This window comes from Vombatus ursinus, unplaced genomic scaffold, assembly GCF_900497805.2.
Source record: "Vombatus ursinus unplaced genomic scaffold, bare-nosed wombat genome assembly UNPS02014158.1, whole genome shotgun sequence".
In the NCBI taxonomy this organism is placed as follows: Eukaryota; Metazoa; Chordata; class Mammalia; order Diprotodontia; family Vombatidae; genus Vombatus; species Vombatus ursinus.
In genome coordinates this window covers 2,116,588-2,140,339 of record NW_020953936.1, presented here as the reverse complement: position 1 = coordinate 2,140,339, position 23,752 = coordinate 2,116,588, and the positions used below count along the sequence as shown (strand labels likewise).

Below are 23,752 nucleotides of genomic sequence, written 5' to 3'. Positions count from 1 at the left end.
GAGGTTTAAATGAAGTTTTGCTCCAAAGTCATAGCAAAGTAAGATTGTCATTCTTGGAATCAGAAACAGCCACTACCATTTGTTAATTGGAGCTGAGTAGCCCCACATTGTCCAGCTATATATCCTTTCCCCGGTCTTAAATTTCCTGTTCTCTACCCTGTCTGCAGCAGCAAGCCACAGTGCTGGTTACTCATCCAAGAAACCAGTTTCCTTTTCTTTCTTATTATTTATGTTTATTGTCCTTCATCATTGATCTCCTGAAGTCATGGATTGGTAATTGCATTGATCTAAGTTCTTTTTAAATTAAATTATTTCAGTGAATAAAAAAATCAATTTTCTCTCCCTCTCACTACCTTCATCTATTGGAAAATTCCCGAATCTTTGCTAAAATATGTGTAGTCAGGCAAAACACACTTCTACATTGGTCATATCCAAAAAATACTCTCATTCTGTACCATAAATCCATAATCTTTCTTTTAGGATATATTTAGCATGCTTCATCATTGAATCTCTGGAATCAAGCTTGCATCTTAAGTTTTGTATTTATAATATTGTGTTATTGTATAAATTGCTTTCATGGTTGTACTCATTTTGCTTTGCATCAGTTCATACAAGTCATCCTAGGTTTCTCTGAAGTCACCCCCTTTATCATTTCTTACAGCACAATAGTGTTCCATCACATTCATATACCATAACTTGTTCAACCATTCCCCAGTTGATAGGCATCCCCTTAGTTTCCAATTCTTTGCCACCACAGAAAGAGCTGCTATATTTTTGTACATAGGTGTCCTTTTCTTCTTTATTTGATCTCTCCAGAGTATATGCTTAGTAGCACTAGAACTGGGTCAAAGAGTATTAACAGTTTATTAGCTTTGAGGGTTAGCTCCAAATTACTTTCTAGAATGGCTGGATCAGTTCACAGCTCCAGCAACAGTGCGTTAAAATAGCTATTTTCCCATAGCCTTTGTAGTATTTGTCATTTTCTATTTTTGTCAACTTAGTCATTCTAATGGATGTGAGATGGCACCTCAGAGTTGTTTTAATTTATATTCTTCTAAATATGAGTGACATAGCATTTTTTTCATATGATTATTGAGAACTTGGATTTCTACCTCTGAAAACTGCCTTTTCATATCTTTGGACCATTTATCCATTGCGGAATGGCTGTTATTCTCATAAATTTGACTCAGTTTCCTATACATTTAGAAATGAGCCTTTATCAGAGAAATCTGATGCAAAGATCCCTACCCCTCCCCCCACCAAAATCCTGCTACTCTAATATTAACTGCCTCTACAAAATCTTTTGATTTTATGTAATCAAAAATGTCCATTTTACCTCCTATAAACCTCTTTATTTCTTGTTTAGTCATGAACTCTTCCCTTATTCATATATCTGACAGGTAATTTCTTCCATGCTCCTCTAATTTGCTTACAATGTCACCCTTTATATCTTAATTATGTACCCATTTGGAGGTTATCTTGGTATATAGTGTGAGAAGAGTAGGTTCCATCCCCAATAACTGGGATCTTTGAGTTTATCAAACACTTGGTACTGTGCCCATTTGCTTCGTTATATTGTGTACCTAATCTATTCCAGTGATCAATCTCTCTATTTCTCACCCATTATCAAATTGTTTTCTGACTATTATGGATTTGTGGCATAGTTTGAGATCAAGTGCTGATAGGCACTATTCCTTCTCACTTTTTAAAAAAAAATGGATTTCTTTGGCATTTTTTACCTTTTGTTTCCCTAAATGAATACGACAATTAATTTAGATAGTATTTTCATTTTTATTATATTGGCTCAAGGTACTCATGAATAATTAATACTTTTCCAGTTTTTTAGCTCTATTGTTTTTTCTGTAAAGAGTGTTTTATAACTGTGTTCATATAGTTCCTGTGTGTACCTTGGACAGGTATTTTATACTGACTCCCAAGTATTTTATACTGTTTGCAGTTATTTCAAATGAAGTTTCTTTTTTTATCTCTCCCTGATGCATCCTGTTAGTACTATACAGGAATGCTGGTGATTTGTGTGGGTTTATTTTATATCCTACAACTTTGTGGAAGTTATTGTTTCGATTAGTTTATTTTTTTAGTTGACTCTCTGGAGTTCTCTAAACCATTGTATCATCTACAAAAGTGATAATTTTGTTTCCTCTTTCTCTATGCATATTCCTTTAATTTCTTTTCTTGTCTAATTGCTATAGGTAGCATTTCTAGCACTATATTGAATAGTGATGGTGATATCAATAGGGAAATTAGTCAATAGTTTCCTTTTTGTTTTGAATCTCCATCTAATTTTTTCTAACACTTTACATAGTATTGGAATTAATTGTACTTTAATAGTTTGGTATATTTAATTTTTAAATTTATCTGGACCTGGCTTTTTTCTTAGGGAATTCCTTTATGGCCTGTTCAATTTATTTTTCTAAGATAGGGTTAAGGATTCTATTTCTTGTTCCATTAATCTGGGAAATATGTATTTTTGTAAATATTCATATACTTCCTGTAAATTATAGTTTTATTGTGATATAGTTGGGCAGAATAGCTCTCAATTTCTTTTATTTCTTCATCACTGGTTTTGAATTCACCTTTTCTATTTTTGAAAAAGATAATTTAATTTTCTTTCATTTTTAAAAAAAATCAACATAGTTAATGGCTTAGTTTATTAGTTAAAAAAAACCCAGATACTAGTTTTATTTGTTAATTCAATTTTGTTCTTTCAATTTTGTTAATGTCTCCTTTGGTTTTCAGGATTTCTATTTTGGTGTTTCATTGGGGGTTTTAAATTTGTTGTTTTCTATTTTTTTTAGTTGTTCACTCAATTCACTGATCTACTTTTTCTGTCTTTTATTTTATTTTTTATGAAGCATTTTATTTTTATATTAATTTATTTGATCAACAATCACTTCCATAAGCATTTGAGTTTTAAATTTTTCTCCCCCTCCCTCCTCATCTATCTCCCCAAGATAGCGCACAATCTGATGTAGGCTATACATATACCTTCCTATTTTACATATTTTCACATTAGTGATGTTGTAAGGAAGAATTAGAACCAATGAGAGAAACCACAAGAAAGAGAAAACAAGATAAAACAGAAGAAAAACATAGCAAATAGTATCCTTCAATCTGCATTCAAACTCCATAGTTCTTTCTTTGGTTGTGGATAGCATTTTCCATCATAAGACCTTTGGAGATGTCTTAGATTCTTGCATTGCTGAGAAGAGCTAAGTCTATCAAAATTAGTCATTGCACCAAGTGGCTGTTACCGTGTACAATGTTCTCCTGGTTCGACTCATTTCACTCTGCATCAGTTTATGTAAGTCTTTCCAAGTTTTTTGAATTCTGCCTGCTCATCATTTCTTATAGCACAATAGTATTCCATTACATTCATATACCACAACTTGTTCAGCTATTCCCCAATTGATGGGCATCCCCTCGATTTCCAATTCTTTGCTACCACAGAAAGAGCTGCTATAAATATTTTTGTACTTATGTGTCCTTTTCCCATTTTTATGATCTCTTTGGGATACAGCCCTAGAAGTGCTATTGCTGGGTCAAAGGATATGCACATTTTTATAGTCCTTTGGGCATAGTGCCAAATTGTTCTCCAAAATGATTGGATCAGTTCACAACTCCACCAACAATGCATTAGTGTTCCAATTTTCCCACATCTTCTCCAACATTTATCATTTTCCTATTTTTCCAGATTTGAACTTAGGTCTTCCCGACTCCAGGGCTAGTGCTCTATTCACTGTGCCACCTAGCTGCCCCTGATATTCTGGACCTTTTTCTCTCTTTTATTGATGAAGGCATTAGAGATATAACTTTCCCCCTAAGTATTGTTTTGGCTGTATTCCACAAATTTTGGTATATTGTCTCATTATCATTATCTTTAATGAAATTGTTGATTATTCCTATGATTTTTTTTTCACTCACTCATTATTTAGGATTAAATCATTTAGTTTTTTTTGTAATTGTTAATTATTGCTTCATGGGCCCTTTGTTGAATGCTATTATTTCATTGTAGTTAGTGAAAGATGTATTTAATATTTCTGCTTTTCTGTGTTTGTAATGTTTTTATGCCCAAAAACATGGTCAATTTTTGTGAAGGTCCATTTTACAGCTAAGAAATTGGTACACTCCTTCCTGTTCCCTTAATATTCTCCAGACATCTATCATATCTAAAATTCCTATCATGTCTACAATTTCTAAAATTCTATTCATCTCAACTTCTTTCTTGGTTAGATTTATCTAGATCTGAGCAGAGGTAAATTGAGATGCCTTACTATTACAGTTTTACTATTTCTTCCTATAACTCATTTCCCTTTAAGAGTTTAGGCGCTATGCATATTTTTGTTATTGATATTAATTTGTTGGCTAAGGTGCCTTTTAGCAAAATGTAGTTTTCCTGTTGACTTCTTTTAATTAGCTCCATCTTTGCATTTGCTTTAAGATCATCATTTCTACCATTACCTTTGTTACTTCAGCTGAAGCATAACAGATTCTGCTCCAGTCTTTTAGCTCCACGTATATCTTTCTGTTTCAAGTATGTTTGTTGAAAACAATGTATTGTTGGATTCTAGTTTCTAATCTATTCTACTATCCTCTTCTGTTTTATGAGTGAGTTCATCTCATTCACATTCACAGTTATGGTTGCTGGTTGTATATTTTACTCCATCCTATTCTCTTAAACTTTTCCTTATCTTTTTCCCTCTGCCCCTTCTTTAAGAGTTTGTTTTGCTTCTTGACTCTTCTTTCTCTATGCCCTCCCTTTTATTCCTCCCCTTTCCCTTAAGCCCATTTACTCCTCTTTCCCTGTTGGGTGAAATCTTTCTATATCCATCTCTATGTCTGTCTATGTGTATTCTTTCCTCCTTTGACTAGTTCAGATGAGTGAGGTTTGTGTCATCCACTCTCCCCTACTTCCTTTGCCTTGTTTTGTAGACTTTCACTTGAACATTCCATTTATAGGAGATTCTTTTCTCGTTTCTTTCCCTTGTTTCCTAGTGTATTCCCTTCCCCCACCCTTTCTATTCTTCTTTTAAGATCATGAAACCATAACAGAATCATTTGAGAGCCCTCTGTCTAATTAAACTCCCTTTGTGATTCTTAATGATGATAAAGTTCTGAGGGGCTACATGGACCATTTCCTTATGTAAGAATGTAAACAATTTAACCTTGTTTGGTCCCTTGTGATTTTTCACTTTTTTTTTTTAATGCTTCTCTTGACCTCTATTTTTGTATATTAAATTTTCTACTCAGCTCTGGTCTTTTCATCAAAAATACTTTTAAACCTTCTATTTCATTAAATGTCTATTTCCCCCCTATAGGATTATACTGTTTTGCTGGGTAGATTACCCTTGGCTATAGGCCTATATCCTTTGCCTTCTGGAATATCATATTCTATGCTCTCTACTCTTTTAGGATCATTGCTACAACTCTTGTGTCATCTTGACTGATTCCTCAGGACTTGAATTTTTTCTGGCTACTTGCAGTATTTTTCCCTGTTGACCTGTGAGTTCTAGATTTTTGGCTACAATATTCCTGGGAGTTTTCATTTTGGGGTTTCTTTTAGGAGTTGACCAGTGGGTTCTTTCAATTTCTACTTTGTCCTCTGGCTCGTAGGATATCTGGGCAGTTTTCTTTTATGATCTCTTGAAATACGTTGTCTAGGCTTTTTTTTTTTTTTTTTGGTTATTGTTTATGGGTTTGTCTTCCATTTTTTCCCCAGATCAGTAGTTTTTCCTATGCTTCACTTTTTTTTTCCATTTCCCCCTAGACTTTTAACTTTGTTTTATTATTTCTTGATCTCTCATGAAGTCATTAGCTTCCATTGCCCAATTCAAATTTTCAAGGAGTTAAGGTTTTGTATTTTTTTCCAAGCTATTTTCTTTTCATATCTTTCTTTTCCAATTCTTGCTTCTTTTTCTATCCCCCCCAACTGGTTTTAAAAATAATTTTTAGCTCTTAAAAGAAACAAACCAACAAACTCCTGATTTAACTCTTTTAGGAATTCTTATTGTACTTGCGTCCAAGTAGTATTTTTTTTTCTTTGAGGCTTTGTTTGTAGATATTTTTGAATCATTCTTTTCTTCTGTGTCTGTGTCTTGAATTTCTGTCACCACAATAGCTTCTTATGGTGGGATTCTTCTTCTTCTTCTGCTGCTGCTTATTCTTCCAGCCTACTCCTTGACTTTGGACTTTGTTAGTGCTGAGCACTGGACATTTTTGGGAGGGGTTATCTGGTCTAAGTTTCTTACATCTTGCTGTTTTCACAGATCAGTCTGGGAGCCTGAAAGCTTTTAGTGCTCTCAAAGTGGTGTGATCTGTTCAACGCTTGCCTGTCCTGCACTTTGCAAGTTCCTGACCTAGGTATGGGTCTATTAGCTTGCCCTAGGTTGAGAATTTCAATAAACTGGTATTGGATTCGGCTGTTTGTCCTTTGTTCTCAAAGAGGACCATGACATCAGGGAGATGATGCCATGATCTCCAAGTGAACTGGATTTAAGTGAGAGAGTGCAAAGTCACTATCCTCATTTTCTCCTCTGCAGCCATCTGGATCCAGAGGCTAGGTATGGATCAGGACAACTGGAGACGGTCCAGGATGCAGTGGGCGATCGTGGCTTTTTCATGCTAAAGTCTTTAACAGGTCTTTTTGGCTAAGGCAACACCCATTCAGCTTAGTAAGAAATGAGGCAGAGAATGGCCTCTTTACCTAATCTGGCTTGGAGTCTCTGCAGGTTCAAAGCAACTGCCAGCTCCCCTTTGGTCTATAACTCCTGCCCTGGGTTTTCCAATGCTGGCTTCTATGATGGATTAAAGGTTACAGCCGAGTCACTGATCTGCTCCTGGGATCACAGTCCCACAGCTATTATTTGCTTCTGAACTTGTCCCTTGTTCACTACCCAACTACGGCCCAGTATACTGCAACGGCTCCTCTGCACATGGATGTATGTTTCACGGGTTGCCCAGTTTCTCCACTAATAAAGCAGTTCGTGAGGAGCAGGAGTCCCTATTTGCTGGGGCTACAGCCCTTGTGTTCACATCCTGCATCATGGGAAAGTGGGGCTGCTGCTAAGTGTCTGACAGCACCCCGTATCTATTAGGAGAACTGCCCACATTGAGTTTGGATTTGATTCCAGGAGTACTGGAAAGAAGGGACAGACTCCTAAGTCACTTGGGATAAGTTTATTGGTGGTAACATTGACATTTACCACAGCCAGCAGTTGGCAGTGGGTCAGTAAAGTCCAGAGGTAAATGGCACAGGTTGGTGAGGGGAAGAACATGGTGACCCAAGAGGGCACTTGGTAAAGATCTAGGTAATGCCTGTAGAGAACAGCAATTTTCTTGGCACAGTCCAAGAGCATACACATGGTCCTAGGGTCAGAGGTACAAGGTCTTGATTAGAAGTGGTTCCAGTAGCTGCTTCTTGGGTTGACTGGGCCAGGTATTTTCTAAGGGAACTTAATGGTGGGTGCTGTTCTGTACCCCTTTTTTCTGATCATGTGTCAGGTGAATGGGGCACTTTCACTTTGCTGGCCACCAGAGAGGCTTACCACAGCCTCCTAGACCATAATGGAGAGTAAGGCATGTGCCATTAGCCACTAGTGCCACTAGAATAGGTAGGACACAGACTGGGTAAAATGGGAAGTAAAGGGACTCTTAGGATTACGCACATTTTTGGAGGTGTACACCCATTCATAGTATGCTAGTGTCAAATGATTATATAAGCATTGTGTAACTAAAATCTGTGACCCAAACTTGGGTAGTGGGTGACAGAGCTGCCAGATGGCATCTGTTCTTGTACCCTGGGGTAGTTCAGGATTCCCCTGGGATTTCTTCCCTGCCCTGGCACCCAGTTTTGGCTCTCAGTCTATGGGCACTGGAATGCTCTATTATAAGATATGCTCCTGGCCAGACCTCTTCTGTGCCCATAGATCTGTCTTTATGAGCCACTCTGGTTTACAAAAAAATGACTGAGACCTTTTCTTGGATTTCCCAATCAGAATTTGGTCTGGTGTTTTCTAAATCTGTGTGGAGGAACTAGACTGTACATCTTACTGTTCTGTTACTTTTCCATCTTGTCTCTACCTCTCATTCATGATTCATGGTGTTCCAGGCTCTATTTGGGGTGTCATGGCTTTCTGGTACTCCAGTAATTTTTGCATTTATTTTGCTTGACCTGTATTGTTATTTTTGATATGAGATACTTACATTTTCTCCCTCCCCCCATTTTTGACTTTAATATTTATTGTCTCATGAACATAATTAAATTCTCTGTATTTATTCTCATTTTCAGGGAGTCTGTTACTTGTGTAAATTTTTATATATATTTTTTTAAGGCAATTGGGGTTAAGTGACTTGCCCAGGGGCACACAGCTAGTACGTGTCAAGTATTTGGTCTGAGGCTGGACTTGAACTCAGATCCTCCTGACTTCAGGGCCATGCTCTATCCACTGTGCCACCTAGCTGCCCCTAAACTTTGATATTTCTTATACTAAGCTGTTCATTCTTCCAAGTCTTTTTTCTGGAACTCTCATCTTTTCCATTTCTTTCCTCTAGAGCTAATAATGGTTAAAATTCTTGCTCCATTTCTTTTGGGAATTCTAGTTACCTTGGAGTAACTGCTTTCTGGGTAGGTGTCTTGGGCATTCCCTAGATCCACATAAACCTTGTTTACACTTTTGTTTACTCATTCTATAGTCTTATTGCTTGAACTGGGGCTTTGTACTAAGGCCAGGATTTGCACTCTTGTGGGAGAATGTTGGGGCCTTATGGGATCCTGACCTGTATTATCTGGGATCCTGCTGCTGCTTTCTCTGGGTATTGAGAGCTGTGTTCTTTATGGATCTCAGGTGTGTCCTTGGCCAGGGAAGTGGGGTGAAGTCTGACTGCTGCCTCTGTTCTGGTCTTTCCTCATTCCCAACCCCCTTTTTTGTCTCCATTAGACAGTTGCTGGGCCCAGACTTGTCAAGTAGCTAGAAAACTCTGCAGATTCAGAGCTACAGTGCTATAGGCTTAACCTTGGTCTGAAGTTCCTGCCTTGGTTACTTAGCTGCAAGCCAAAACCTAGGTCTATGGGCTGAGATGGAGAGCTAGAGGCTCACTGAAGGTCTGTAGTACTGGGTATGGCTCCTCAGCTGTAGGTCCTAGCTTTAGTCTGGGCTATATCTTGAGGTCCTGCTCTCTCTCTGCTCAGAGAGCCGACACAGAGAGACACAGCTGTTGGCTCAGTCTTCTTGTTTCCTGTCTATGCAGTCATAGGCTACAGTTCTTGAGCTGGAAGACTCAGGCATGGACCATTCCTGGATGGATTTCTTCCCCAGTACTGGAAAAATTACACAGTGGCTTCTCCGTGGGTTTCCTGGTCACCACCTGAACTTTCTCAGGATTATTGTAAGACAGAGCTGGGCTGTACTACTTCTTCCCACCGTGCCATCTTTACAGTCTTCTTCATCTTTCTTGTTCAGTCATGTCTGACTCTTTGTGACCCCATTTGAGGTTTTCTGGAAAAACTTACTAAAGTGGTTTGCCATTTCCTTCTCCAGCTCATTTTACAGATGAGGAAACTGAGGCAAACAGGATTAAGTGATTTGCCCCCAGGGTTACACAGCTAGTGTCTGAGGCCAAATTTGAATTTAGGAAGATAGGACTTCCTGACTCCAGACCTGGTATTCTATTTACTGAGCCACCTTGCTGCCCCCCTTCATCTTAATCTTTTCTATAGTGAATAGCTATTAATTAGTTTGTATAAAGATCCCTATCTAATAATCCAAGTCATTCTAAGGTACATATTTATTAGATGGCTGCACAACGTGTGATTTTTTTTCTGTTGGATGATTTTCAAGTCTTGGCTCAATCTTGAAATATCAAATTTGACACTTTTTGGTGCAAGGCAGAATTATTGATAGATTAGAGGAGATGGAGGCAAAAGAGAATGAAGCCTTTTATGAGCTTTTCCCTTCTTAGGAAACAGTAACTGCATTATAGTACTTAATATTAATAGTAATTAATGCTGGTAAGAGAAGTGGGGGAGAGACTTTTCTTCCTTACAGATAGATATTTAATTTAGAAAAAAAACCCAACATACAAATATGCTCAAACACAGAAAAGCAAAATATGTCTGTGGTATTCCATTGCAGGAAACAGCATAAGATAGTGAAAAATAACACTGGGGTTAAGGGGAAGTCTTGGGTTAAAGTCCTAGCTTTAACACTTATTTGTGTGTTCCTAGGGAAGTGATCTTTGGCACTTCAGCTGCCTAATCTGAGAAAATTAGACTATCTATATTACCTTTATTATTGGGTTGTTGTGGGTAGTATTTTTTAAAAAATACATTTTTATTGATATCTTTTGTTTTTATATCATCTGGCTACATTTGTGCAGCTATGTGACACAGAAGACAGAGTGCTGGGCCTGGAGTCAGTAAGATCTGAATTCAATTCTGGTTTTAGCCATTTACTAGCTGTATGACCCTGAGCAAGTCACTTAACTTTTGTCTGCCTCAGTTTCCTCAACTGTAAAATGGGGATAATAATTCCTACATCCCTGGGTGGTAATAATAATAATAATGTAATATTTGTAAAGCACTTAACATAGTGCCTGGCACATAGTAGGTGCTTAATAAATACTTGTTCCCTTCCTTCCTTTGGCTCCATCTTTTCTCCCCACCTCTTCCCAGAGAGCCATCTTTTACAATTTTTTTTTTAAAAAGAGGAACAAAAAAAATTTCTGCAAATCTAACCAACATATCAAACTAGTCTGAAATTATGTGCAATTATTTCATACCTATAGTCCCCCACCTCTGCAAAGAAGGAAAAGTGTCTTTTCTTATATCTTCTTTGGGACCAAGCTTGGTCTTTATTTTGCAACTGTTTCACTTTCTTGTTTTTTCTTTTCATTTACATTGTTGTAGCTACTGTGTATATTGTTTTCCTAGTTCTGCTTACTTCACTCTGCATCAGTTCATTTAAGTCTTTCCATGTTTCTTTGTATTCATATTTATCCTTTTTCACAGCAGAGTAATAGTCCATTTCATTCACGTACTACAATTCGTTTAGCTATTCCTCAACAGAAGGGCAACTACTTTGTATGTTCAGCTCTTTGCTACCATGAGAAGTGATGTGATAAATATTTTGGTGTATGTGAGGCCTTTCTTTTTGTCACTTTTTCTTGAGGTATATGACTAGCAGGGGGACCTCTGGGTCAAAGAAGACAGATGTTTTGGTTGCTTTCCTCACATAATTCCAAATTCCCAACCCCTGCAACAAATGATGATGGGGAAAGGGCTTTTTAAACCTTAAAGTGCTAAAGAAATGTATATTTCTAAAAGCGTTAGTCATCCAGATATCATTCTGAGCTTCCCACTCTCCTGTCCCCGACCTAACCCATCACTTGACAGATCTCCTAATTTCAGTCTCCACAATTTATCTCCCATAATCCCTCCTCCACTCACACAGCTACCACTGTAGTTCAGATTCTCATCACATCACTTTTCATCTCAACTGATACAAATCACTGCTCCAATTCATCCTCCATTTAGTCACCAAAGTGATTTTCCTACAATGAAGATGTGACATGGTTGAGAAGAGACTCAACTCCAGGTCCAGGATCAACTATAAACTCAACCTTTCCCCTTCCTGACCTCTAGTCTTCTTATAAATTGTCTCCCTCCACATACTCTCTGGTCCAGAGTGACCTGCTTGCTGTTCCTCACTCTGGTACCTTTGTCCCGACTGTTGCCTATGAATGGCTGCAATGCTCTCCCCTCCATACCCTCTGTCTCTCAGAATTTTCTTCTTTGTTTCCTTCCAGAAGCAGTTCAAATGCCACCTTCTGCTGCAGGCTGTGCCTGGTCCTACCTGGTCCCACCTGGTCCCACCTGGTCCCTTAAGGTGCTAGCGTCTTCCCACCTGAAGTTACCCTGTATCTGCTTAGCATGTGTCTTGTATATACTTACCACATGTCTCTTCAGTCAGGAAGGCTTGAAGCTTGATGGCATGTATTGCTTTGTTTGCCTTTGCATCTCCATCCCTTAGTATACTGCCTGTCCCATAGTAATTACTTAATAAATATTCACTGATTAACATAAAATTTCCATGTTTCAATTCACACCACACTTTAGCTCTACAGAGAGCCTTATGGATGGGTTTTGAGTGGTCAAGGAAATGAGCTATTATATTTGTTTTTATTAACCTTGTCCCTCCATATAATTATCGCTTATTTTCTTGTCATGTAAAGGACAAATTTATACACAGTAGTGTTATTTTATCTCGGCATCTAGTTCACTTATTCTCAATATAACTTAACAAAGTACAAAAAATATATCACAGCTTCTTAAAAAGCCAGGTAATTTTAGTTTACACTGTAATAAATGTTGTGATTTTTATTTTTTTAAAAGTTTTTTACATATTTGGGTGATTGACTTTATGAAGGTGATTTTCACACTGAGGAAAAACATTCTTTAGAGATTACATTGAGACCTTGATTTAGTCTCTTTTTCATACATTTGTCAGAACTTTTGTTCCTTTCACTAGTTTTACCAGTATGATTTCTTCTGTTTTCCTATAGTTCAAGTTCCTTATCTCCTTAATGCTTCAATAATTTCACAATCATGCTATACTTAGGACAGGACACCTCACTCATTTTCAAAGTCAGCCTGTGATATTCCTTACCAAGTATGACTTCAGAACAAGCTTTAGAAGTAGGAGAGATTGAACACAGAACAAAGCACATTTTAAACTTTCCCAATTAGTATAAAAGGGAATCTCGAAAATGACTGAGTAAATTTTCTCATCAACGTTCACTTCGTTTTTACTTCAAAGTTCTGTTTTTTAAAAAATGTAGACTGCAGACGAATGACATTTCATAAACTATTTTTCTTGGTAGAGTATATTTAAAAGGGCTTCTTTAAAAAAACAAACAAATAACAACACCACAAAATTAAGCTTTCTCATTCCCAGGCTTCTAAGTCAAAAGTACAATTTATCAAATAGGAATAGTCCTGAAAATTGAAAACTAATTTACCTCTTTACCTTTTCACACAATAAACAACTTGTTGGTCACAGAGAAAAGCAAATCAATTGCTTAAAAACAGAAGACAAGAGCTCAATGACAGTGAGCTTAGCTTCTTTAGAACTGGAATAAACACATCTTACTTCTTTAATGAGGTAAGAAAACACAATGCCAGGGCACAGGCAGACAAAGACGCCAGATTATCACACAACTGCCATGTTAGCAGCTGTTTTTCAGCTTTGATTTCTTTTTTCTCTGCTTAATAAGGAATAAACCTTCCTCATCATCTACTCTTTTTCTCTCTCCTTTCTTATACTTCTCCCATTTACCCCTTTTGGAAAGCTCCCCTCCACTCCTCTTTTGATGATGGTAGCCTAAGTGGGAGGAGGGTCTATGAGATGAAGAGTGACTTCTGGGTCCTCTGATGAAGTCCTCATCTGCATCATACCACCTCTGGACATCCCTCCGGGACTTTTTTTCTTGGCTTCTACTGCTCCAATTGCTCATTTTTGTTCTTCTGAGATACTTCTTTTCTTGATGCCATTTGTAGTCTTCCTGTATGGTATGTCTCTTCTTTATTCCATGGTAGGGACTCCTGTTTGTTGATTCCATACGGGGTCTCTTGACTGGTCTTGGAAAATCTCCCTTTTTTTGAAGTTCTGAAAAATACAAATGTTTTTGCATATTCACAATCTGGAGAAACTCATTTCACCATGCAGGCCTGTAAATAATCTACAATCTCAAAGTGCCATGAAGCATGAAGGGATGGCAGAAACTTTCATGCATTGGAGTCACAGAATTTTAAGAGTTGGAAGGGTACAATCTAAGTCATCTAATTGAATCCTGACCTGATGAATGAGTCCCTCCTACAAAAAGCCTGGCCAGTAATCACACAAATTTTGTTTGAATACCTCCAGTATCTATTTTTATATAGGGCTAGGAAATTTTTCCTTATACCAAGTTGAAATCTGCTTTCTTTGTAATTTTTATCCTGGTTTTAGCCATGGTTATGGCCCTGTCCTTTGCTGTCCTTTTCCACAGACTGCTTCTCAAACACTGTAAACGATTTATTATGACTTATTAGTTTTCTCTTCTATAGACCAAGGACCCTCCAGTTTCTTCAACTCCTCATATAACATAGTTTTGTGTTTCATTACTACCTTGGTTGTCCTCAATTGTACTCATACCAGTTTATCCCTCTTAAAATGTGAAGCCCAGGTCCGACTAGCTCAGAAGAGAGTGGAATGAAGAAGGAGGAGAGATAACTCCCTTGTTTGGGGTATTATCTGGTTTGATGCAATGAATTAGATGACTTACAAGGACTCTTGAAAGGGCCTGTATAGGTTATCTAGTTTAAACTTCAAAATGTACAGATGTGGAAACTGAAACATCACACAGGTAGTAATTGGTAGAGTGGAGATTTGAACCCAGGTTTGCTAACTCCAAATCCAACTGCTCCTGGAGGCTGTTTTATACAGTCAGCTAAAATCCCAAGGGGTTCCCCCCCCACACATAAAATGCTCTTAAGCCATGTATGTCCCAATCACATATTTGTGAAGTTGATTTGTATTTCAACCGAAGGGATATGTTGACTCCTATTTATTTAACTTCACCTGTATCTGAATCCTTTTTATATTTCATCATCTTAGCTGTGGTCACGTTTTCAAAATACTTTTGAATCTGACCCCATTGGCCAGTGTATTAATGATCCTTCCTGTCTTCATGTCATTTGGCAAACTCAGAAGCACAACTGTGTCTTCAAATCACTGGAAAAAAGTCTCGAATACAATGGGGCCTAGCAGAGGCCTCTGGAGCCAGCCCCACAAAAACTTCCTCTGGGTGGTCACTGGGCAGATGCCGACCTTCTGTGGCTCCAGATGCTCCACTAGTTACAAAATCACTTCAGTGTAACTTATCGAGCCCATGTGGGAGACTTCAAATGCCACAATGACATGCAGATAAATCTCTAGAAAACTTTCCCTATTTACTAGACTAGCAACCTTGTAGAAAGACCAGGCAAAGCTAGTTTGGCAAAGTTTATTTAAAGGGGCTTCTTAAGACTTAATTCTGTTTCCTTTTCTAAGGACAAACAAGCTATCAGTTTAGGAACCTATTCTAGAATTTTCCTGGGGGAAATAAGCTTCACTTAGTGAAATCTAACTTCTTTGCATTTTGAATCCTGGGACATTATTCTAAACGGTCTCTATTAAGGTGAAAAGTTATCAGTTAACAAGCATTCTTTGTCCCTCTGGATTTTTTTTCCTTTCTTTTTTGGTGAGGCAATTTGGGGTTAAGTGACTTGCCCAGAGTCACACAGCGGGTGTGTGTTATGTGTCTGAGGCTGGATTTGAACTCAGGTCCTCCTGACTCCAGGGCTGCTCCGCCACCTAGCTGCCCCTGCAGTCTTTAAGTATCTACTGGATGCAGGCATCTATATTTTTAAATCTCATATAAAGTGTATCTTTATAAAGATAAACACAAAACAGTCCATGTCCTTAAGAAGCTTACATTGTATTGGGGAAAACAACATGTATACTGATAAATGAATAAAGTCACTGTAAGAAATGTGGGATGGGGATTAGCAATGATGGATCAGGAAAGGCTTCTGTGTAGGAGGTGGCACATGCTGGGGCAAAAAAAAAAAATTTAATTGAGCAATATCCCTTATTGCTAAAACTGAAAAAAGATTTGTAAATTCGACAATCAGAGAATTATATTCAATTTAGGTAGTTAACTAACTCACTATGCAAACACAAATCTGAGGAGTGATCATTTTAACTTGCATCCAGATCTGAGCATGGAGTCAGAAAGACCCAAGTTAAAAAACCTGCTCTCAGACACTAGCTGTATGACCCTGGGCAAGTCACTTAACTGTTCTCAGCTTCACTTTCCTCCTCTGTAAAATGGGGATAATTATAGCACCTACATCCCAGGGCTGTGAGGATCAATAACTATAAAGCATTTAGCACAGTGCCTAGGACATATTGTAGAAAGCTATATAAATGTTATTAGTTTTGCGAAATATGAGTTGTCAGATCAATTCAAGAAAGAGTGAAACAGGCCTTGAGGCAAGGCTGTAATCTGGCCTTCAGGAAGACTTTGGACATGGCCCCACATGACATTCTGAACTGAGGACAGATTTGGGATCACAATACTGGGGGGTGCCTGGAGATTCTACTCTAATGTGGTGGTTAGAGGCCCACTGTGGCGACTTCTCACAGGGATTTCTTCTGAAGCTGCTATTTCTTAACATGTTTGTCAGGACCTGGAGGAATGTAATTAAGAGCCTGGTGTTAGGGAGAGCAAACAGAGAATAGGAATGACGATGACATGTTATAAAAATGGTCAGTCAAAAACTGGACAAAATCTACTCAGTGAAGGGAAAAGTACTTGAGAACTGAAAATGAACTACAGAAAATAAAGCATAAAACCAAAAACCTGAGCCCAGGAATGATTATTAAGATTAAAAAGACCTTCAGATCACAGGAGGCTTATCAATCTGTGCCACAGTGGAGTTTTAATACAAAGTAATGACAAGTAAGAGCTGAAAAATAATTCTTTCTCTATATTCACTAAGCACTGGATTTCTCACTGTAAAATGCGCAGGGAGACCTTAAAGGAAGTATAAAGGGAGCATAAAAGCTTTCCAAAGGTTCGGAAATAATACACAGAAAATTTAAACAAGATTTTTTTTTTGTACTGAAAGAATAAAGGATGAACAGAGAAGAGATATAGAAACACCCTCTTCCTTTGAGAGAGGTGGGGTACTATAGGTACAAGAAGCGGCAGACACTGTCAGCCATGGTCACTAGGTCAGTTGTTTTTGCCTAACTGTTCTCCGTTATAAAGGGAGGACCAGTTCTTATTTGTGTAAATCTAGAAATGACAGGGATTTAAAACAAAAGGTACCTAATGAAGCTTAATTGAGAAACAAATGAGAATGAAAGGTGCCTTCCTAACTACTGTGAAGTACATGGACAAGCTGTTCTGCACTGCCAGAGAGCAGAACTGGGGAAGATGAGTTTGCGCTACGAGTGACTGAGGTTAAAACAGAAACAAAACCAAAACCCCCAAACCCGACTTTATTAGCAAGAGTGACTAACCATTCCATACGGAGAGGCAGCACTGTTATCTTCTCGAGCTCTCTGAGAACCAAGTAGCTGGTGAGCTGCCTGGCTAACTGAGCTGACGAGGGAACGTGGCAGCCCAGAAGGACGCAGGGACAGGGAGGCTGGACTCGGATTCTGCTTCTAACCCTCCTGAGCTTGGTGCCTGCCCATGGATAAGTCGCTTAACCTTTTCATTTTGGGGCCAGAGTTTCCTCATCTGTAATCCAGGCCAATACATTTTGTACTTTGTTGTGAGGATCAAACAAGATAACGTCTGTATCCTGGGGCACAGCAGGCACTGAGTCAATGCCAGCTATCACAACTGTTCTGACAACAAAGAGTGGATCGGATGTTGGCAAGAGACCTGTTTGTTCCCATGAAGTAAATCACAGCTGAATACAGACCTTAAAAAAGCACTTACTTGTAAAGAAAACAAATTAAAACAGTATTTTAAGACCTGGAAATATACAGACTATGGTAAACATTTTTAGAAATTTACTCAATTGAATATTATGGAGGAGTCAACACAACACAACAAAGTGGAGATCAAAATACCTCCAATTACATAGAGGGGTTCACTTTTACTAAATCGATGCTACAGGCACAAAAAAGTATTATCACTGCATGCAAAGAGATCATAAGATTATACATTTAGAGCTGCAGGGGATCTCAGGCATCACTGCAAAAACAATTCACTGAGACATCCCTTATCATACCTTCTACTTTCCACTGTATTCTCTGTTCTTGTTCCCGGATATCATGCTCTTTATCATAGTAGTAGATGAATGGTACCGTTGGAAACGTTCCACTTAACATCCGTCTTTCTGTGCACTCCTAAAAATTATATTTAGTATTACAACTTTCAAGAATCATTGCAGAAATTTTATATTTTTTACTAGCTTATAGACCATATGTACTAAAGACAGCTGCAATCATTATCTCCCAACTACGTGGGAGCTCCCTGTGAAGGTGTTCTGAGGGTACATGTTCTGAGGGCACCTAAGAAGTGGAGCATTTTGGTACGTCAGTCAAATGGAGAAGGCATAATGTTGATGCCCGATAACAACTGTGTTGTTACAATGAACTCAAAACAGGCTGGTATAGTGACATATCACTGGACTTGGAGTTTGAAGTGGATTCGATCCTGGGGCCTCCATTTACTAGCTATGAGGCTTTGAGCAAGTGACCTCCCTGGGCCTCAGACTCATCTGTAAAACGGAGATAATATTTGTAAAACATACCTTAAAGAACTATTGTGATCAAGTTAGATGCTATACGTAAAGTGCTTTATAAGTCTTACACTTTTATATGAACACCCATTACTATCGTGAGCTCTTTGAAGCTAGGGAGAGTTTTGTGTTTGTGTGTGTTTCTCTAGCACCTAATACACTTAATACAATATCCAATGAACTGGATTATTACTTAGGATTATTCACTTGAGTTGTGGCAATTATTGTTGCCATCTCCTTTTTGAATTAGGCCTTGCAAGTGTACAGTCAAGTTCACCGTAGGATCACAATTTATGGCATATGATAAATCTACTGTTTAAATCTAGTCTTATGAGATCTCCAGGGTTAATTGTTTGGCTTTAGGCATCTTTTAAAAAATTTCCCCCAGCACTCCAAACTCCTCCTCAATCTCTTTGTTACAGAGCCATAAAAATCTTAGAGACCTCAGAGGCTAGCGCCAACCTGAAAAAAATCTCTACAAAGTCCTCAATGAGTATCCATCAAGGCCTTTTCTGAGGGGAACCCAATACTTACGGATAGATAGTTGTTCCATTTTGGGACGGCTCCAACTGTGGGCAAGTTTTCTCTTTTATCAAACCTGAACCTGTCTCTTTCCACTTACTGCTCCTTATTCTGTCTTCTGGGGTCAGGCAACAGCAATTCTTATCCCATGGAACAGACCTTCAGACACTTAAAAACCACTATTAAGTCCTACTAAGTTTTCTCTCTTACAGATTAAACATCCCTAGTTTCTTCAACTGATCCTCATATGGCCATGATGGTCATCTCCCTCAAGATACTCTCTGCCTTATCAATGACCTTCCTAAAATGTCACATCCAGTAGTGAACAAAACATCCATCTGTGGTCTCACTAGTACCGTATACAATGATATCATCTCCCTCAAACAGGCCACTCAACCTCCCTATGAAGCCCAAGATCGCCTCAGCTTTTCTGACTGTCTTAATTATTACATGACCGACTCATTCTACACTAGCAGTATATCAAAACCTGAGATCTTGTTCATAGGAACTAACGTCTAGCCACGGCTTCCACATCTTGTACTATAGTAAGGGAAGTTGATTTTTTTCAACTCAAATGTAGGAATCTACATTTATTTACCCTTATTAAATTTCTTTGTCCAATCACCCCAATATTTGAGATCACTAAGATCCTTCTGGATTTTGACTGAGTCACTTATCCCTCTCAGCTTTCTTCCACCTGCAAATCTGGTAAGCATCCAATCGATGTCTTTCTCCAAGCCACTGATAAAAATATTAACCAATATTGTCCCATGCATAGATCCCTCCCAGGGGTATTCCATGAAGAATTCTTTTTGAGGTTACAAAATAGCATTGATGACTATGGGTTGAGTCATTCAGTAAGTTTTGCCTTGTTCACATCTCTTCATCTTTTCCACAAGAAACTAGTGTGTTAGACAGATTGTCAAATGCTTTGCTAAAATCTAGTAAATTTTATATATAGTATTCCCTTGATCTACCAGTCTATGAACCGTGTCAAAGGAAATATGGGTAGCCTGGTATGACCTGATCTTGATGAAATCATGCTGGTTCTTTGTGATCACTGCTTCCTTTTTATATTATTCAGTACATTCCTGTAATAATCGAGGCCAAGCGCACAGGTTTATAGGTTCTTGGTTTTAGATAGATGTTATTATTTACTATATTAAGGAAAGATCAATTTATTCCTATGCTTTTCAGTAATTTTGTACAGAAATCACCCACCAGATTGGTAAAGATGACAAAAAAAAAAAAAAAGGAAAAAGGTAATTGTTAGAGTTACTATGAGGAGAAAGATGCACTAATCTAAGTGTTCTTAACTTAGGATCCACTGACCCTTATATTTCAATAGGTTTGAAAACCTGAATGAGAAAAAAAAATCATCTTTATTTTCCCTACCTTCTAACTGAAATTTAGCATTTCCTTCATTATGAATGTAGGCAACAAATCACCTTGGTATTAGCACCCCCTATGACTTTGTCTCCAATAGATGGATTTTTTTTTTGGCCTTTTCTTCCACTTTATTTCATACTTCCACCACATCACCACAATAACTTCTTAATTTAAACTAAAAACCACTGGGGGTTCTGGAAAAGTGTGTGTATCAGGGAGGGAGGGAGAATGGTGTCACAGCCTGAGGTATTGGGGGGAGGGGAGGAGACATGTCAGGGGATGCTCTTCACAGGGTGCCTGAAGTTGCAGCTGGTAGGCCATACAGGCTGGGCACAAATTGGCTGGCAGGTTGTTTGGGCCTGTACTCGGGATGCACAATGAAGAGCACATGGAGAAAGCCAGCAACAAAGTAAGCCTCATCTGTGTGCTGGTGCACACGTGACTTGGGGGTGTAACCCAACTGTGCAGCTGGGGCTGTTCAGCTTCATCATGGCCTCACCTGGTACGTCTGACAATGCAATGGGCAACATGGGCGGGTTTTCACAAAACACATGAGGACACTAGCCAAAGTCTCCTTGCCGGTATTTTTCTACCATCTGGGTGATGCCATGGTTTGCAAGCATGTAGTGGGCATGAATCAGTCCACTCAGCATCTCAGAGGCCTGCTCTGATTCTGGTCAGGGTTGTCCTCAGCAGGTTCCAAGTCAAGGACCATGTCTCATACCTGCCTACAGTGGGGCACCTATTCAGAGAGTCCTGTGAGGTTGAACTAATCCTGGAGAGAGTCTTCACCCACCTCACAGAAGAATTAATTGCCACCAAGCCCCCAGAACCATGCTATCCATGACGTTTCTTTTGAGCTATTCGTGTTTACCTCATCGGCAAACATCAGTCTGGGGCTGGAGAGGACGAAGTGATGGCAGCAGCAAAGCCAGGCAGCGAAGGCTGCAGACCTGACCGCAGCAGGACGAGAGGAGGTGGGAATCATGGATGTTTTCGTATCACATTATAGCTTCTGCAGATCTTTTGACATATTGTTTACCATTATTCTAAAATTGCTGTAGTTATTATTACCTGCCTCTAGATTGCGCATGACTGAAGGCTTCCTACCTCTAGATGCAAGGCAAATCTATGCTTAGCAGCTGTTCAGTCACCAAACGGCAAAGTCTGCATTCAGTCTCATATTGGTGAATAACTGTCGCTTTCCAGTAGTACCTTTCTACCAATGTTTGTTGATCAAACAGTCATTTGCATTGTTTGTTAAAGTTTTACAAAACCGGGTAGGTCAAATAAGAGTTCTTTCCATAATGCCTGTTGTAGCAGTGTCTGGCACGTAATAGGTAATTAGTTGAGAAAACTGGGAAATAGAGGAGTTTAAGTCACTTTTTTCTGATCATACCCACATCCAGTGTCAAGGCAAAACCTGAACTCAGATCTTCTGCTCTAACTCTAGTGCTCTTCTGATCACATCAGGATGGAATTAACACAAACTATGGGCTGCAGTTCAGAAGGTTATTAATGACTTCCATACACATAGCTAAGTGTTCTAACACTACAAGAATTACAGACTAATTTCTTCATCCTGATCCTTGCAATTACTTGAGCAATAACTCCTTAGTATCCTTCCTTATCACTTAGCACAGTGTCTTGCACATAGTAGGAACTCAATAAAAATTTATTGAATTGAAATGCATGAAATAAATTGGAGGAAAGGAACATTCAAAGACATTTCGCTAGACTGATTTTTGTTATATCTGGATCATACTTGGTTCAGATTAATCCAGTCATCTGGAGTTATATTACACAAAAATATCTTACAAAGTCAAATGTAAATTATTTTTTGATTATTTACATCACTAGTCTTTTCCATCAGTATGGAAAATCTATACTTGCTCATATAAATTATTTTCATATTATCTACTTTTTGGATTATCTACACCATTGCTTTTCTCCCACTGTAAATTTGGATAATTGAGAGTTTGTCACCTCTGGTATACGGATGTCAAGTTTGTATTATAAATTTAAAATTACCTAATCCTAGATTTCCAGGGATAAATTTCAAAGACTCATAACAGATTTTTGTCTTCATTAACAGATAACAGCACATGTGACAGAACATAACAATTTAATTTTCTTTTTAACTGAGAAAATAAAACAGGAATACTTCATCCTTTTGAAGCCCTGCTTTAAAGAGACCACTACTTAGAGGCAATGCAACTACAATTTTTAAACAGCATTCCTTAAATGAACATCAACCCTGAAAGTTTACCACCATGGATACTGTATGAAAAATGTGTATAACAAGACAGAACTAATAAATTAAACAAACAATACCTAGAAGTGTTGAATTCTATCTATTATAGTATACTTAGAGAAGTTCAGGATCTTCCGAGGGAAATCTCAAAGGTACTTAAAATACCATGATGAATTTTACTATATTTCAAATGGGCCAAATGCAATCTTAGAAATGAAAATTCTAAATTTTAGACAGCCTAATAGTACAGCATCTAGATGAGCTGATTAGAGACCTCTGAAGAGGTAGCCAGATAGACAAGTAACCCTGGGCTTACGAGTGAGATCCAATGTCTTTCCAGAAGTGTATGTCATAAAGGTTAAGGTGTACAAGGTAATAAGGAAAACTTAATATCGAAACTTTATCTAGAGAACATGAAGATAAAAAACAAAACAAAACTTGATTTGGTTGTATAAAATTAATATTATGTACTCATTTGTGAGAACTCCCTGACATTTGTTATTATAATGGACACAACTATTATGTAACTATTATGTAAAACATTATTTTTTCTGGACCTCTGATTTCATTTGCATAGGGAACTTCTGGAGAGGAGCTTCTACTAATGCAGACTGGCATCTTCTTTGCAATTTGTAGTCTTACAGAACTGCCTCGGGGCACTGAGAGGTTAACTGATCTAGTACGGGGATGTCAAACTCCAACAGAATCCCAGCAGGCCCCATACTGACTTACAAAACAACCAATGATCATTATCTATGTTGTGTTGTATTGTATTTTAAATTTATTTTGTTAAACATTTTCCAATGATATTCCAATCTATCCCCCTGAGTTTGGTGGGGGCACAGATCTGATTTCAACTCGGAGGCTAATATCTACTACTAAGCTTCCTCAAAAACTTTCAATTGTCAAAAGCAGGTGCTGCTCCATTCGATAACATTAAATCAAATTCATGTATGTTCAGTCTTATGTTGCTCACATAGCATTCATTTATTTGGCATGAACATTGTGCAAGATACAAAGTCAACAAAGAAACATTCCCTGCCTTCAAGAAGTTACACTTTTATTACATTATTGACTTACAGAACACTGGGACTGTATCACGTTACTCTGTAGATGACATAAACTGATAGATCACACTTAAAAACAATTCTCCAAATTTATGGCACAGTATATATTTAAAGTCATACATGCTATGACTCTTTTAGCTACTATTCCAAATAGATGGAGTT

General features: G+C 38.1%; 1 protein-coding gene and 1 pseudogene across 3 annotated transcripts in view; both read right to left on the bottom strand.

Moving 5' to 3' along the window:
• Positions 1 to 12,864: 12,864 nt before the first annotated feature.
• ZCCHC7 (zinc finger CCHC-type containing 7) overlaps positions 12,865 to 23,752 on the bottom strand; it is a 278,477-nt gene continuing 267,589 nt past the window's right edge. For all 3 annotated transcript variants that reach the window (XM_027859088.1, XM_027859089.1, XM_027859090.1), the window contains exons 8-9: positions 17,846 to 17,963; positions 12,865 to 13,679 (exon numbers count right to left, since the gene is read on the bottom strand). In XM_027859088.1, coding sequence (XP_027714889.1) covers positions 13,240 to 13,679; positions 17,846 to 17,963 — 558 coding nt within the window. In that variant the 3' untranslated portion in view covers positions 12,865 to 13,239. The remainder of the gene's footprint in view (positions 13,680 to 17,845; positions 17,964 to 23,752) is intronic.
• LOC114040881 lies at positions 20,198 to 21,885 on the bottom strand (annotated as a pseudogene).